The sequence below is a fragment of the Nematolebias whitei genome, chromosome 1 (genome assembly GCF_014905685.2).
Source record: "Nematolebias whitei isolate Nwh7 chromosome 1, NemWhi1, whole genome shotgun sequence".
NCBI lineage: Eukaryota > Metazoa > Chordata > Actinopteri > Cyprinodontiformes > Rivulidae > Nematolebias > Nematolebias whitei.
Genome location: NC_056498.1, coordinates 61,224,461 through 61,242,457, shown reverse-complemented (window position 1 = coordinate 61,242,457; position 17,997 = coordinate 61,224,461). Strand labels below are relative to the sequence as shown.

Below are 17,997 nucleotides of genomic sequence, written 5' to 3'. Positions count from 1 at the left end.
TTGTAAGACACTTCTGTTAAATGGGGTTATTGAAATAAGAGTACACTTTTTTTAACTTCTTGGTTACACTATCAATTAGTTGCATAGGCAAAATAAGTGTGCTGTTAGTAATTTATGCTTATTTTAAAGGGTTAACAACAACAAAAGATATCCAATGTGGCCCACAATATAAAACGGTAAATAATGTAAAGAGGTGAAGAAAAGAGTCCAGGCAGGACGGAGAAAAGTTTCAGGAGTGATTTGAGACAAAAGTGAGAAAAGATCCAACAAAATGTTTACAAGACAGCAGTGAGACCAGTTATGTTGTATGGTCTGTAGACAGAGACATGGACAAAAAGACAGGAGAAAGAAGTGGAAGTGGTGGAAATGAAGATGTTGAGGTTCTTCTTATGAGTGACAAGGATGGATAAGATTAGGAATGAGATCATCAGAGGTACAGCACAGGTTGAACAACTGGGAGATAAAGTTAGAGAGGCCAGACTGAGCTGGTTTGGACATGTCCAGAGGAGGGACAGTGGGTATATTGGTAGAAGGATGTTAGAAATGCAGCTGCCAGGAAAAAGACAAAGAGAAAGGCCAAAGAGGAGCGAGGACATGGAGGTAGCTGGAGTGAGGACAGAGGATGCAGAGGACAGAGTGAGGTGAAGAAGAATGATTTGGCAACATCTGAAGAGGGAAGAACTGAAAGAAAAAGATGTAATGCAGTTCCAGCTGACTTCAGCTGAAAGCTCTTTGTACAGAAAAACGTTTCCTCTGTGTTAAGCTGTTTAGTCAAATAAATCTGAACCATTCTTACCACATGAGTTGCAGGACTGGTTTTTAGTGGGTTTGGGCCCCTGGGCTACAGATACATTTGGGGCCCATCAAAGTAATTTGTTCTAACCCATAAAAATTACAATAGGTGCACATAAAGGTTTCTATTCACAAACAGAAGAGTTGTTTACTACACAGACTTTAGGCTTTGATGTAACAACTAAAGTTTGAAGCACTAAAATATTTCAAGTAATGATTGCCTTTTTTGTAACTTTCTGTAATTAAAATACAACTAAAGGCCCCCTGTGATGTTCAGGGTGTATCCCACTTCTCGCAGAGGGACTGCATGGGCACCAGCGACCCCACCGAAAATGGATGTAGAGCTGCACGGTGGCTTAGTGGTTATCACTGTTGCCTCATAGCAAGGAAGTCTTGGATTCAATCCCCAGGTTGGGTCTGGGCTCTATCTGTGTGGTTTGCATGTTTTCCTTTATAGTTAAATGTGTAGAAAGTGTGACTCTGACTCATGAGCTAAGCTGGCCTTCAGAGGGATGACAGGAAAATAATTTTCAAAACATGAAGCAAGTCAAACGCCGTTCAACTTTAACAAAACTACCTCACTTTGATCATAAATACTGAAGCTCCGCATCAGTTACTGGAATTCAGATTACGTAAACGTGAAAACCATGACATCCATGATTTAGTTTCGCAGAGGCAAAGCTTAAATGGGGGGTTCCGCAGGGGTCCATACTGGGTCCCCTCCTATTCTCTTTATACCTGCTGCCGCTTGGTGCTATTTTCCGGAAACACAACATGCCCTTCCACTTCTATGCCGATGACTGTCAAATTTACTTCCCCCTAAGACACAATGGTACATGCTCTATTCAACCGCTGCTCAACTGCCTGGCTGACATCAGGGACTGGATGGCTTTAAACTTCTTAAGTTTCAATGAAAAGAAGTCTGAAGTCATGTTGTTCCCTCCCAACGACACGATCACAAACCACTGCATCAACCTTTCCACTCTAACCCCGTCAGAAAAACAAAGAGTCACTAATCTGGGCGTGATAATGGACCCTTCCCTGAAACTTAACAATCATGTAAACATGATTGTTAAATCATGCTTCTTCCAACTGAGGCGGCTGTCTAAACTGAAGCCCATATTGTCCAAAAATAAACTGGAGACAGTAATACATGCATTCATTCCATCTAGGCTTGATTACTGCAATTCGCTCCTGTTTGGTATCAGTCAGACCTCCATTGCACGACTACAACTGGTCCAGAATGCAGCAGCCCGATTTTTAACCAGTACAGGCAAAATAGAGCACATTACACCAGTTTTGGCCTCACTGCACTGGTTACCAGTTCACTTTCGAATCCAGTTCAAAATACTCACGTATGTCTACAAATCACTGAACAGTGTCGCCCCCCTCTATCTCTCTGATTTGCTACAACCATATGTCCCACCACGTTCCCTGAGGTCAGCGGATCAGTTGCTCCTCACAGTTCCAGGAACTCGTCTTAAGCGCAGAGGTGACAGGGCCTTCTCTGTAGCAGGACCAAGACTTTGGAACGAGTTACCTCTGCTTGTCAGACAGGCCCCCTCCCTCTCGGTTTTCAAGTCCCATTTAAAAACTCACTACTATTCAGTAGCTTTCATCACAACGTGATCTGTGTTTTGATCCTGTATGCTCCACACTGGTTTGTCGTCATTATCTGCATCGTTTTTATGTCTACATTCTGATTTACCTCATTTCATATATTGCTTTGTGTGTTACCTGTACAGCACTTTGGTTGGCCTTGTCGCTGTTTTAAGTGCTTTATAAATAAAGTGGTATGGTATCCATGATGCTGATCTCATGCTGCTGATTACTTCACGTTGCCGTGTTCATTAATCCTCATCTGCCCTTACACTCATGTTTGTGCTGCTGTTGTTTTTGCACCATTAGTGCTTAGTGTATTCTTAGTTTAGTGAATGTAGTATATTCTGTTCATGACTTGGATCTTACTAATGTTTTTCTTTACAATTTGTATTTGTGTTGAATGTAACTGGGACCCTGTGTACATAGCTTCGTTCCACCTCATGTACCACGTGACGCAAATGACAAAAATCCTTGTATCCTTGTAAACAAACTGTAACTTGAAGAGCTTAACCCAAACTCAAATGTGTCGCCTGAACCCATGGAGTTTATTTCAATAATTATGTCACTAATTCTGCTTTTCCTCCGAGTTACTATAATTTTGAGAAAACTTTATCCTCATTTTTGACCACGACTAATGCACCTAGTAGTTTGATCAATCACATTTTCGATATCATTGCAAGACTGACCAATGATTTTTATAATCATGTTACATCTTGAAAACTAGATTTGCAGTCTACATCAGATTAAAATGACAAAAAAAAAAGAACGTTCTAGTTTTGTATCAGTGTTGCACCTAAAGTCTCCTAGTATCTTTTAACCAGTATAAATGAAATAGATTAAATATTACACAATATAAGCTATTCCTCAAATATAACAACTATTTGTCTGTTTTGACTAAAATATTAAAAACTCTGGATTTTGCAAGGCCTAAAATAATTTACTTTAAATTATGGATGCTATGTCAGATTTTAACAGATGACATGTTAACAGCAAAGTAGAAAACTATTTCAAATACTACACTACTGGTAAAGAGAGCATGTTTGTCTTCCATATAACATATTAAAAGAAACCTGGAGCTGCTCCATTTGTGTATTCTCTCATTTTACAAGTATGTTTCAACGACAGATAACAGGTAAGAACACTGCACTTTTATTTTAACTCATCACTACATAAATACACGAGAATAACTAGTCTCTAAATAAGCATTTTGTAAATAGACTTCATTTAAATATGGCATAAATGTGAAGATAAAAATGCCAAAGAGAGTTAATCATGAAAATGCTTAGTTAGAAAAGAGTAAAGTCTGCCATCTAATGGTCAAAATAAAATAAAGAAAAATATGCAACCATTTAAAAGCAGCATTTAACTTGTTTATGAAGAAAAAAAATGGCATTCATCTTAACGCTTCAACTTTTAATTCAATATAATCAAAAATACAGCGATGTACAATACACATGATTTGAAAGAAAATCAACCACGTCATCTCTGCACATCAGTTAAAATGAAAAGGAAAAACAAACAAAAAAATGCCAGTAATGCCAAAATAATAAAATAAACGGGTCAAGTAAAATTTCAGAAGAGAAAGTGCATTAAGTGTGTCAAACACCTCGGCTACAAACGGCGAGGATAAAGCAGTTGAACAGTACGGTCCAGTTGGTTACATGGCATACCTCTGGGTCCATTCTCTGGCCAGTTTGTTGTACCTTAAACAAAAACAAACAAAAAAACATATACAATGATTTAAAGGAAATACGTTTTAGAAGTAAAGTTATTTGATACTCACTTTTGCCTGTCTGATTTGTAGATGTGTGCAATGTCAGGGACCAGAGGATCATCTGGATTTGGGTCACACAGCAAGGAGCATATGGATAACAAAACTAGGATTGAAAAAATATAAATAGAAAAAAAATGTGTTAGCAAGCAGGTTTCAAATTATATTATATTTCGTATTTTTGGTCAAATCTCTGCACATCATCTACAGGTACCCAGTTAACAAGCTGAACACATACATGCATACTGTACGAGTAATTTCAAGCATCAATAATTTATAATTATGTCTGTTTACGTAGTTAAAAATGGTGTTCATTCTCTTTTTTTTTATAGATGCTGCTGATCTCATGCTGCTGTATTCATTCATCCCCATCTACTCACTACATTCATGTTCGGGCTGCTGTTTAATATACCGTAGTATTTTACATTATTAGTGTTTAGCTTATAACTTAGGATATTTTAGTGAATCATTTAGCATATATATTAGATCCTTATAAACTCTTTCTTTTTATACTTTTGCTGTTTTTGGGTGTAACTGGGACCCTGTACACAATTTTGTTCCACCTCATGTACCACATGTGATGCAAATGACAATTAAAACTTGAACTGGAAATGTTATAGAGGAAAACTATGTTAGAATGACAATATCTGCTCCATTTTTTTTCCGGCAGAAATGTTTGCCTCCTGTGAGAGCGTGCGAACGTAAAGGAACATTTTCTGTTGCTTTAACTGCGAGTGTGCACGTGAGCAGGTGTGAGCTTCTGAAAGTTGCCGCTTCTTGCCGTTTTCTGCTGAGCTGCATGCTGCTTTCGACTCGCTCAACAATATAGCTATGTTCAAAAACATGTGGTACTGACGGAAAAAATTAATCATCTAGGAAGCTTATTTGTAATGTTTAAAAAAAAAAAAAAACAGCAATTATTTTTGCACCGTTAAGCCTCGTGTGCTCTCTAAGCAGATGTTTGTCTGCACCATCTTCCTCACATTTCAGAGTGCATTTTCAGTGCACAACCTCTCACTGTGAAATGAATGTGTCGAGCTGTTAAAATTCACACACACACACACACACACACACAAAAAAAAAGTGTTGGCACCTTCCCCTCAAGATCCCAGGTGTTTATGTGTGGAAAAAAATCCGAGGTTGGGTAGAACATGTCGCATCAGTCTTTGAAACTCACTCTTGCTGCTCTGATTTCCCCCGCCCCGTTTATTTAAACAATTAAAATAAATCGTGTGTACCTTTCATTACAAAGCGCTGCTATAAAGTAGTGTTCTTCAAAATGCAGGTATAAAATAGATTTTGATTACCTTTTGATATTGTAAGTGCAGGTGACCACTGTGACCTCAAAATGTCAAGGCAAATGCTACCATTGCTGTTTATGTTTGGGTGGTAGATTTTTGTTGTAAAGGCAACCTATAAGCAAAGCACAAAGAAAAAGAAACAGCTCTTGATTCTGAACATTGGTTGGCTCTTTGTTCAAGAACACAGTAGTCGGATTACTGTAGAAATTGCCAGTAGAAAATGCATTTGAATTATAAAAGAAGACCATCTCACCTTTGGTGGTTTAAAGGGGTAGTCAGTGGGAAAATGGACAGAAAGAAAAAACACTCCTTCGTGGTAAGGGCTGTCATTCTGAAACAGAAGAGCAAACTATTGCTAAACGTACCTAATATTTGTGTCTCAACAATGCCATGCACTTCAGAGAATAATACTAGGGTAGGTGCCAGTCTGAGCTTTCCATACATAACAGAAAAAAATGTAAAGTCAACAAAAAACACCATTGTCTAACGATCCAGAAGCAACTTGGTTTAAACAAAAATCAGGTAACAGAACTAGGAAAAAACAAAGCTTACTGGTCCAGTGATGGTGGCTTGCCAGTGAAACACTGGAGGAAAAAAGGGACAAAGAAACAACATGTGTGAAGGTCATTAAGCCACAGTAGTAAACGTAGTTTCAAATGCAAAAAATAAAAGAAAACTATGTGATATTTGGTACACAATTCCACACTTACAGTCTTCTCCCACAGGCCCAGCTGAGCACGAAGCCGGGGGGTCCCTCTGTAAATCATTCAACTCCTGCAAAACAAAAAAATAAAATAAATCAAAAGTCTCCACACTGCAGAGCTTTGTTTACATTTAATTAAATTAAGCTAACCACAGACGACACACAATTCAAAACATAGCTTTTAAAATATGTGTCATCACTGAGCTCAAGACTGATTAGTTGATATTAAATTGAACTGTTTAGTAAATACAACCAACATGTAAACAGGCGCCTGCTTAGGCAGCTAAAGACACAGTCCTGGCTGGACTCGTTTCCATCGTTATCCCTCCGGTTATTGTTCACCAGAAGATACGATTCAAAATGTTGATGGAGAATAAGTTTATTTGTTAAAAGTTGGAGTGCTTCGCCAGCTGATATTAACACAATCTATGATTTACGTAAAGTTTTCAGAAGGTCAAAAAAACTCAAAACGACGATGATCTCCTAGCATTGAGGCGTTTCCGCCGCACAGCTTCATCCTGTTTTATCTGTGGGGTGAATAAATGAAGAAACGACGACTTTTCTCACCTTCTGTATTCTCTTCAGAGCCATGACAAGCCTTTCAGAGCAGGCTGGAGAAGCTACAAGGTTAACTAAGACAGCTGTCAACTGCGCTCACTTTCTGCCGACTCGTTGTTTGTTTTGAACAAGCGATTCGCTCTTTTGTTTCCGCGTTTTTGTTCGACGACTTAGACCGATGCATTATGGGAAGTGAAGTTTTTAACCGAGTTTTAATTTAAAGGGACAGCGTACTAAAATATTCACTGAGATTGAAAAAAATATATATTTCAAAAGATCAAACCACTGAAAGAAAGAGTCACTTCATGATGCTATAATATAGTAATAAAATATTTAAAGCGTGATTTACTCAGTGTGGAAACACATGTTGATATAGTTTTCCTGTTTTTTATTATTATTTATTACACTTTCTTTTGCAATTATACTTTGCAATATTTAGTCCATTTGTATATCAAAATGTGTGTTCAGCTAATGGGAAGGATGCTATAGCTTTGTTACTTTTATATTTTACCAATTCTTTAACTTTATGTACAAATACTTTCCACTTAGAAATAGGCCTGTCGCGATAAACAATAAATCAATTAATCGCATGATAACTGAAAATTATTGACCTCATTTTCTTTTATCGGCTTTATCGTTCATTCGTGTCTCTCTCTTTCTACTGGACACTGGTTGGCAAAAGGCTCAACTCTGGTGCTCTTCATTGACCCCTCCAGTTCTCTTTTCTCTTTAAAATCTGTTTTAACCATCCAAAATTGTGTTTTTGGACCGCTAAAAGGAGCTAAGCTGAGAAGCTAAGATACAAGCTAAGCTAACAGGTCAACCTCGGGAAAAAAAACACGTCTTGTTGAAGCTCCAAAATTTATGGTTGAAAGTCATGCCTTCGTGTAAAAAGTTGTTTTTCTTTGCAAAAAGAAACTGAGAACTTGTTTACTTGTTTTTTTATTAAAGGCTTTTTTGTGGAAAAATGCTATATTAAATAAATAATCAAATCACACCGAGTGTCCAACGTTTTGAGAACTAGAAAAAAATGGAGAGACATCCCATGTCATGTCAAGGGGCCTCCCTCCCATTTTTCTTAAAGAGATACGCTGCTCGCTCCCTCACTATCCATCCTTCAGTTCAAACAATATTATACTGCCATCCAGTGGTCAAAAAAGATACTGCACCCAAAACAAATTGACCTTTCTTCTTAAATTTGACAATAATTACTAATTATTGTCAAATTTCCAACAATATTATTGTTTATTGCAATAATTTCGAAGGCAATTAATCGACCAGCAAAATATGTTATCGTGACAAGCCTACTTAGAAATACATCAAAAGCTTTTTAATTCCCTCAGAAACATTTTTTTTTTTAGAAATCTGCTTCAACAGACTTATAGATCTTCTAGCCAGCTGTTCGGAAAACTTTTTTTTTTTTTGTTGCTTTTTGCTACTTTTAGCTGTTCCCTTTCTGCAGATTTAATCATTTATCTAGCGTACCTCTTAATTTTAGCTAGCCTTTTGTTACTTTTAGCATTTAGCTAGTGTTCTTTTTTTTTTGTTGTACTTTAACAACTCAGTTTTAGCTTCTTCATCAAATTTCAACAGGGGCATTCAGCACTCACGATTCACTGTTCATTTCCAGAGTTGCATTTTCTGAGAATGCGCATATTTTTTTATGAATCTTTAGCTGATATTTCATGTTTGTCATTACAATTCACCCTCAAGTGGGTTCATTTGTTTTCCATCTGTAGCCAGATGTCTTTACTGCTGTACATTAGACACATCTTCCCATGCTGTCTATCACCATGACAAGATGGATAGATTACACAACTAATATTTCACTGTTATACTAGATGTTTAACTCGTTCCCGACACCTATCTGAAAGCTTTACTCTAAAGATTACAACTGTCACATGCTAAATTTATTAGTATTGACATAAAATTGTGTGACTTTTTCACTTTGAAAGAAAAAAAAAACAGAGTTTAAACATTTGCCTTAAGGGTAAAAGCATTTGACATCTGTTAAAATAACCATACATGGGAAAATATTTAATTTTTAATTTTTTTATTTTCAATTTTATAAAAGACTCTGTTGAACAAAGAAAGCGTAATATATTATTAAAAACTAAACATGCTTAGGTTTATGAGCAATAAAGGCATATAACATATTTTCAAGCATTATGGTGTTTTTTAATGCCTCCTGTACTCTACACTAATGTTAACTTCCAACAACTAACTGGAAACAAGTAAAAAAAAAAAAAAAAAGGTCCATCATCTTACTCGACATGTTTGTGATCTGCTGGAGGAACTAAACAAATTCTCCATATTTGTTGCAATCCATTTCTGGTTTAATAGCATGAACGAGTTTCTCGATATCTTCAGATTGTTGCTATTTAAAGAAAAAATACCTAATGAGGCTAATGGCTAAAGTGACCCTGCTTAACAGAAAAATAATTTCTGACTGACTTGGATTGCATTTATAAAGTGTTTAAAGTAATATACATGATTTATTACAAATACCAAAGTGCTTTAAATACAAAAATCACTAAAATTTTTGTGAATTTGCATTTCTCTGAGATTTGCTCTGTTTCAAAACCTAAAATGCATCTCAGACCAACTAGAAAATATAACTTATAATCATGTATTACCCAATACTTTATCATTCTTAAGAGGTGTTAACTGTTGTTTCCATTATAAAAAAACTAATACTGAAACACATGACAGATGTATTAATTATGAAGCAGCAAGGAATAGACTTGCAGAAAATGTAATCATCTGATGCTGTTTAGCATGGTAAGAGTTTACTGTTACAAAGTTGTTATGACAGCACATTCATGCAGTACTTTTGATTTCTGCCGCTCGCAGAGAAACAGATTGTTTATTTGGTCAACCTTGTGGAATCTGAAGAGGACACAAGTTTGATAATGAAGGCACATGCAGTACAGAAAAAAAAAAAGGTCACACTTGTCAACTTTCATGCCTGGACAGCAGATTTCAAAACTGCAGCCTGTAAAAAAAAAAAAATCAAAAGATTTTATTTTTATTTTATTTAAGTCTGTGGCACTTGATCCCCATATCTTTGCAATTGATTTATTTTTTATGTTTTGAATTGGTCAGTAGAAAAACAGAGGAGTATTATTTGTAACAGCTAAAATAATAATAATAAAAAAATCCATATTTTTTTAGTGATTGACTCCTGTTCTGAATTAACTTTCGGAAAGGGAAGTTGTTGAACGTTGGAAATATGAATAAAAAAATAATTATTATATATTAAAAAGACAGCCCTTTTTGTGCATTTTTAAAATCATTTTATTTTGACAAAAAAGGTATAAGAAAAGGTTTGACAGGTTAAAAAAAAAAATCCAACAAAGTTAAGTCAGGTCCTCTGTACAGTTTCTCTTTTTGTTGAAAAGTTTCGTCCTTCATTCAAAGGACTTAATCAGTCTGAGGAGCCACAACAAACTCGGTCTCATAAGTGGCTTACTCACATGTAAGTAAGCTACTGTGGCTTACTCACTGATGAAGTTGGACTGATGAAGTCCTTTGGATGAAAGATGAAACATTTAAACAAAAAAAAAGAAGAAAGAAACCATCCAGAAGACCTGACTTAACTTTGTTGGATTTTTTACCTGGATTACTGAGCATGAACTTTGATGTTTTGAACCACTTTGGCTATGTCTGCCTCAGAGGAGTCGATGGGGGAGAGGGCGGACTCCAGAAACCATCTTATCACCATAAAACTGGTTGGCCTACTTAAGGCACTTATGGGACTGAGTTTGTTGTGTCTCCTCAAACTGATGAAGTCCTTAGGATGAAGGACGCAACGTTTCAACTAAAAGAGAAACAGGACCTTAAGAATTGCATGATTGACTTTTGGAGTCATCCAAAATCAAAATGGTAGCCACTATCGACCCTGGGAATCACAAAAATGGCCACATTTCAGTCACTTTACAAACATTTGGCTGAATTTTGAGAGGTAGTAGCTGCGAGTCTTACTCGGTCCATTTTGGTACAAATCTCGCGAGATCTCAAAAAATTCACGAAACCGTGTGCATATTGACATTTACAAGGTTTACTCCCACACATCAATGCCCATTAGAGTGTTGCCCCTGGCGGGCGATGCGCATTCCTCCCATGAATGCCGCGTCTTTAATCTTTCATTGCATGAACGACAGCGACATTTCTGTTTCAAAACAACTCCATTGATTCCCCTCCTCCCCTCCTCCTCCTCCTCGCCCAACCGGTTGTAATTTATTCTCGCACGCGATTGGCCGCAGATCTGGGGCGCGCTCCCGGCGCTCCGAGGTGACGCGCACGTGCTAGTGAGCGGCATCGCTGGTGACGGGAGGAGAGGAGCGGCTGAGCGGGTCCACACACCGAGCTGTCCGCCCAAGGTTGGCTTCCTCCCGCCGCCAATGCAGACCCCTCACATTCCTGTGTCTGCCAGTTGACACGCACACGGACCAGGCTTCCACCCGTGCGTGGATTTAGGAGTCCTAAAGCGGGCTGCTTTTTAATTTTTTTTTTAATTTTTATTTACAGGTAAGCCTCCCTCCTCTTCCACTCCGTTTCCCTTCGGTGACCGTCTTCTGTTTTCTGTGTTTACGTGCTCTTCGAAGGGAAGGAGACGACAAGGGGCGGTAGCTGTCCGAAGTGCTTAAAGAGCGTCCGACCGCGCTCGTCAACGCGCGTTAAAGAATCCATTTACGGCCCTGAGAGTGAAACAGATTGGATGACTTCGCTGTTTGAATGCTAGAGGCTATCAATCTGCAGACTAAAACCTTGCAAGGATGCCGAGTGGGTGTCATGGAGAGGAGAGAGAAAGGAGAAAAAAAAAAAAAGATGAAGCTGCACACGATGTCTATTTGCAAAGTCTTGCACATTTTTGACAATGGCTGCTCCACTCAGATGGATGTATCCAAGCTACATTGAAGAGTGTCCTGCCTCCTCCGGGGACGGTGTGTTGTTTTACTGCATTTACTGCTGCCTCGCCTCATCTTTCTGCCTCACTAATAGGATGCATCCATAGTAGGTGCCATGTAGTGCGTGAGAAATCCTCCAGTGTCAACAAAGAATCAAATGTGTCTGTTTCGGAGGCACCGTGGACCCATTTGAGAGTCCCATAAATGATAACTATTGATTGTTGTTGTTTTCAAGTTGAACTTTTGCCTCATTTGTATATAACCTTCGGGTTACCTTAGTCAAGCTTTAATAAAATCTCACAATGTCCTTATCCAGCATCCAGTGGTATAGTCTACATTGTTGTAGTGGGTATACTGTGCTTAGAAACCAAAGTACACCAGTTAGTACAATGTAACCATTAATTTATTTTGATTTGTAAGCATACTGAACTTTTCGACATTTCTCTGATGCTTTTATTTGAACGTATACATTTGTATGCATACACTAATGCGTGTACGTTTTATTTGAAAATGTACAACAAAACTTTGTACAACAGTTGGCTTTGTATTAAAAATATGTTATAGCATTTATAAAACCGTATCAAAGCAAAACATGTTCCAGTACTAAGTAGTACATACGGAAGTATTAATTATACAAAAAATAGGTTGAACCAATTCAATGTGTCTATAAAATGTTCCAAATGTGTTGACAATGACACGAGTCCATGTCATGCATCATTGCCAACATAATAATAATAATAATAATAATGTCATCACAATGTCAGCACTGTATGGACTCGTATCATTGGGAACTTTTAAGTGGGTATACTGCAAATTTCCAAGCTTTTCTAGTAGGTATACTCTGTATCCCCAGCGCATCACATAAAGTACACCACTGCATCCATTATCTTTACCTGTTTTTTCCTTTTCGGGTCGCTGGTGCTTATGTCCAGCCATCACTGTGCAAGAGGCGGGGGACATCTTGGACAGGTCTCAAGTCCATCACAGGGACACATAGAGAAAAAAAAAAAACGAGACAAACAACCATTCACTCTCTCGTCTAGGGACAATTTAGAGTTACCAATCAGTCTAACATGCATGTTTTTGGTCTGTGGGAGGAAACCGGAGCACCCGGAGAAAACCCACGCATGCACGGAGAGAACATGCAAACTCCACCCAGAAAGGCCCCCGGACCAGGTTTTGAACCAGGATAATCTGTTCGCTGGGAGGCTGCAGCTCTACCAGTTGCGCCACCGTGCTGCCCCTGTCCTTGTCCAGACCTTGTAAAGTGTGAACATTTGTTCGTCTGCATGTGTTAAAAATGCCAAATATGTAGAAACACCATCCAAGCCGCCATTTATTGGCAATATTCTCATTGTTCTTCTTACTGATAGGGGCCAAAATCTCCTCTCTTGTCACACAGGAGCACCTGACATCCCCCTCCTTCCCCACCCCCCAGTGGCAGATATACTCACTGGATCATGGCACAGACCAACAGCAGCGGGCAAGGGACCAACGGGGTGGCAGATGAGTCCCCCAACATGATTGTGTACAGAAAGGTAAGGCCGCTGCTATTTTGAGTCAGTGCGAAGGAGTGTGAGCGTGCATGACTCTCTCACATCAGCTTCACCTGACAACGAGACGGAAATTGCTAATAGCAATAACAAGACTGACATTAATAAAACAAAGGCAGTCAAAAGGGATCGACACTTTGCTAGTGGTGTCTTTCTTCACTGTTAAATCTCCTACTGTTAGAAAATTCAGAGGAGGGGAGCGAGGGAAATGGCCCTCTGCTGAGACTCCTTACTGGCCCAACATTAAATAAATTAATGAGGTAATAATCTGCATGGACAATAACATTTGTTTACCCTGAAGTTGACAACCAGCTTTAGAGACTTCAGGATTAAAGGCCTAGCGTTCCTGGAAGTAATGCATATGTTGTGAATGGTTCTGAGCTACAACCACACCAAATGTAACCCCAATATCTGTAAAACTGACTGCACTGGAGTCATTTTTGTGTTTGCTCATTTTAGTTGGCTGTGGTGGCCATAATGAATCGGGTTGGCTTCAGAATGTAACAGGTTGTAGTTGCACACACAATGATTATTTTCTGAAAGTTTCATTAGAATGTGCCCAGTGGTCTATGAGGTATTTTGCTAACAGACAGTAGACTCCAAATATGTAATAGCTCTAATATGAACAAAGATTCTGTGCAATATGTTAAAGCTCACAACATATGTTTGGTATTAAATCCTCTATCACACCCAATTTTAGGCTAATATTTGCAAAGTCGGTCGAGTTATAGCTATTTTTGTGTTTTTTAAGGTCACTTGGTTGTGGCGGTCACCTTCGATCGCAATAACTCCAAATATTAATCAGTTGGGGATGTACAGTACATCCAATGATTGCTTTCTGCACATTTCATTAAAATGCACCTAGCGGTTCGTTGGATATTTTGATGACAGGCAGGCGCATGGAAAGACATTATTGCCTGCCTTCACTCCTTGTGTACATTTACGTTACCACAGTATTTTCCCTTTAAACAAAACTGCAACACTAGATTTAAAATTAACTCTCTACAAGCCATTCAATAAATTGCTTTTCTTCCTACAAGGAGGACTCCGTTTCCTGGTGGCACATTTACGGTTTGACACCCAGAGCTTTTCTGATCGGAATAGTAAACATATGTTCCTTCAAAGTGCTACTAGATCCTAGCACCTAAAGATCTGCAAGTATATTAAATATCCACAAACGCTGCTCTAAATGAAGCCATCATTTGCCCCCCATGCATGTGTTGTGACGCAACGAAATGTCTTATTTTGCCGTTTTTCCTTTCCACAAATGCTTCTGCTCTGTCTGCAGCAGCTTCTGCGCACCAAGATGTGCTTAGTAAGATATTATCATCTGATGCTATGTTGTGGCACTCGCAGTGTGTTAAGCAAAATTAATGGCGAGGAAGATACTGGTTGTGTTGTCGAGCGCAAGGAGGGCTTGTTATTTTAGAGGTCAAAACATTTCCATCTTTATAAAAAAAGATTAGATGGCTCATGAAGTGGGCCACATAGTAGGATAATGACTAGTTTTGTCATTTTAATTGCAATTATGGAGACTGCGGAGCAGCTATGTCATTAAATTTGATCATGTTTTACAGTGCACTATGTCGAAACATGCATAGCCATGGGAAACCATTTCATCCTGTGTGGTATCATTAGGTATAAATGATTCCGTTTTCTTAATTGCATGTTGTTTTGCTCTTATTGATCTTTAAGTGCTGCTTTTTTGCTCATTCTATTCATTCAACCTTTATTTATACAGGTTAGTCTCGAGTGATGAGGACTCATTTTCAAGAGAGCCCTGTTTTTAACAAAAGCACGGAAGAGGTACACACGACAATAAACGGCCATGAAATGCATATGAAGTGAAAAGTAAATCAAAGTAGTGATACAAAACTAAGTGAAAAATGAGCGACATTATGAATCGGGGTAAAATACTAAAATCAGGAACATGTTTGCATTGATTTTTGCACTGAACTTAATTAACCATAACTCTGACGTCCCGTGCGACACAGAATGGTGCCACTGACAGGAGCGCCGCTTCAACTTGATCTTTTTTTGTTCCTGTTGTTTTTGTTTTAACCGTGTTTTGTGCCAACACTGCACACCCACGCTACGAGGATGACCACGACGCACTTTTGGAGTTTTATGTGTCACTGCCTTGCCATCTTGCCAACATGCCCTCATGGTTCAGTTCCCGGCCCCCTTCTAGCCTTGAGCTCAGGCTCCAGCCTGTCATGGCGGCTGTCTTCATCATCTTCCATCTGCCTGCACAGACTGAACTCTACGGACCCGTTCCGTTCCGCGGGGAAACCTTGGATGTTCTCTGTCCGCCAGACACAGTTCTGGAGGGCAGTCTGGGAGAGGAGTTGCTGCGGTTGTTATTATCATCAAGCTGCTAATGGGACCTGCTATCAAGACCTCCTAATGCTGCTAACAAGACTACACCAATAACTGAACCACACTGCTAACAGTACCATGCTGCTAACGGGACCATGTTGCTAACGGGACCACACTGCTAATAGTACCATGCTGCTAACTGTACCATGCTGCTAATAGCACCATGTTGCTAACTGAACCACACGGCTAACAGTACCATGCTGCTAACAGTACCATGCTGCTAACGTGACCATGCTGCTAATGTGACCATGCTGCTATTGGGACCATGCTGCTAACAGTACCATGCTGCTAACAGGACCATGCTGCTAACGGGACCATGTAGTCAACGGCACCATGCTGCTAAATGAACCACATTGCTAACAGTACCATGCTGCAATCGGGACCATGCTGCTAACAGTAACATGCTGCTAACAGTACCGTGCTATTAACAGTACCATGATGCTAACGAGACCATGCTGCTAACAGTATCTTGCTGCTAACGGGACCATGCTACTAACAGTATCATGCTTCTAACAGGACCATGCTGCTAATGGGACCATGCTGCTAATGGGACCATGCTGCTAACAGTACCATGCTGCTAACTGAACCACACTGCTAACAGTACCATGTTGCTCACGGGACCATACTGCTAACAGTACCATGCACCGTTCTTCTTGTCCCGAGCATTTCATTGCATTGTTGACCTTGTGCTGATTTGCATAAGACAAATAAACCAAGCCTAACCAAACCTAAATCAGTGGTTCTCAAAGTTGGGGTTGGGACTCCAATGAGTCATCAAACGTGAAGTTTGGGGTCTTTAGATGACTTCCAGAAACAAAAATAGATTTTAAAATATTTTCAAGTTCCATTTATTCTTGCCATAATTGTTGCAAAAGTTGAAATATATTCTTATTAGTCAATAAATACAGTATAATTGTATTTTTTCTTATTATAACTCCTGTTTAATTTGCCAAATTTGAATGTTTGCACACTTTAACCAAATATAGCTGCTGTTACACGTCTCTGCTTCTGTTATTTTGTGTGTCTGGTGCTAAAAAGTGAAACATCTTGGTTTTCTTTTAGCTTTCACATTAACAACAAGGGCTGTCAGGAGTTCAGAATTCTGTCTGATTCATTGTCATGCAAATATTTTCCTTTTTTAATATAGACCTGCAACAGATCAGACAATAATAACCTACCTTATGAATAATAAAACATTATTTCTGGCTACTTTTCGCCTTTGTGAACAAAAACTACATGACACATAGCAACATCAAACCCAAATCCATCAAAACAAAATAAATTCTAATGCATAAAAGTTTCACTCTTTCCTCGAGAGAACTTAATGAACACAATTTTGCAAAATTATCACAGTTCTATAAAGTGGTCTTTATAAAAATAATGACAAGATTTAGTGGCAGCTGAACTTAGGTGATGCAGTTTGAATATTTGGTTTTAGATCTAGAGGAAAATAACCTTTATAGATGAATATTGTTTTGTTAAATGGCTTAAACACTTGAATTGCAGCCTGGACCTTCACTACAGCATGGTGTAGTCAGCAAAAGCACAGTTATGACACTGAACCAGGCTTAACTCAAATTACAACAGGAAGAGCAACGTCTGCAGACATGAGGATGAGCAAGAGCTGCAAAGACGTTTTAAACTGAGATAGCTCGGCAGAGGTGATGCATCCCACTCTGACTGGACCGCACAAAGAAGAGGTCAATTCTCAAGTGGAAAACTTGCTTTTTTGCCCTTCTTCTGCTGCTCAGACCTCTTGCACATCAATACTGTAAATACACATCTACTTAGTATCTGCCAATGTGTGCGTACTGAGTAGTAGAGGAAGTGTTATGTAATATGAGCGGAGGGGTTTTTATGGTTGAGGACAGCAGATAGTGGTTTGATAGTCTTCCCACTACATCCTTTCACTCTATCTTTCCATACGTCTGCTTCGTCTGCCTCTCCATTCTTGTCATTAATGTCTAATGAAAATAAATGAGTGAGCTTAGATGTTGACCTGCTTGCAGAGGAGTGTATGAAGATGCCTGTTTTTCTTGAGGACTCAGCCTTGTTTGAATGAATGTTAAAGTGTACTAAAATGTAATTGAGCAAATATTCATCGCACGTTTTCAAAGTCACACGTGCAGGTATTTATAAATCTCACGGATGGCTGTAAGATGAATTTGCATTTTACTGCTGATCCTGAAAATGTTATAATCCAATCAGAAATCCAACAGTTTAACTAAGAAAGTTTTGTTCGGTTGATATTAGCTACATTTTAGCTATTAAAAGACACTTTTATAATTTTACACATTACCCTGTAAGTATTGTGATAATGTATGTATTTTATTATTTTAGACATTACACTACAAAGGTTGAATGAATGAATGAATTACCCCATAAGTATTGTGGTAATGTGTGTATTTTACTGTTTTACACATTACCC

The 17,997-nt window shown here is 38.6% G+C and overlaps 2 protein-coding genes across 2 annotated transcripts in view; one reads left to right on the top strand and one right to left on the bottom strand.

Moving 5' to 3' along the window:
• Positions 1 to 3,877: 3,877 nt before the first annotated feature.
• On the bottom strand, positions 3,878 to 6,854 carry LOC119418858 (ubiquitin-conjugating enzyme E2 D4). The gene is made up of 7 exons (XM_037686154.1): positions 6,737 to 6,854; positions 6,177 to 6,240; positions 6,019 to 6,050; positions 5,720 to 5,797; positions 5,473 to 5,578; positions 4,178 to 4,271; positions 3,878 to 4,097 (listed from the first exon to the last, which is right to left on the bottom strand). The coding sequence occupies exons 1-7, from the start codon at positions 6,758 to 6,760 to the stop codon at positions 4,052 to 4,054; spliced, it is 444 nt and encodes a 147-aa protein (XP_037542082.1). The 5' UTR covers positions 6,761 to 6,854; the 3' UTR covers positions 3,878 to 4,051.
• Positions 6,855 to 11,037: 4,183 nt separating this feature from the next.
• The window catches only part of rgs7a (regulator of G protein signaling 7a), a 67,431-nt gene continuing 60,471 nt past the window's right edge, over positions 11,038 to 17,997 (top strand). The window contains exons 1-2 of the mRNA XM_037679743.1: positions 11,038 to 11,257; positions 13,040 to 13,175. Coding sequence (XP_037535671.1) covers positions 13,098 to 13,175 — 78 coding nt within the window. The 5' untranslated portion in view covers positions 11,038 to 11,257; positions 13,040 to 13,097. The remainder of the gene's footprint in view (positions 11,258 to 13,039; positions 13,176 to 17,997) is intronic.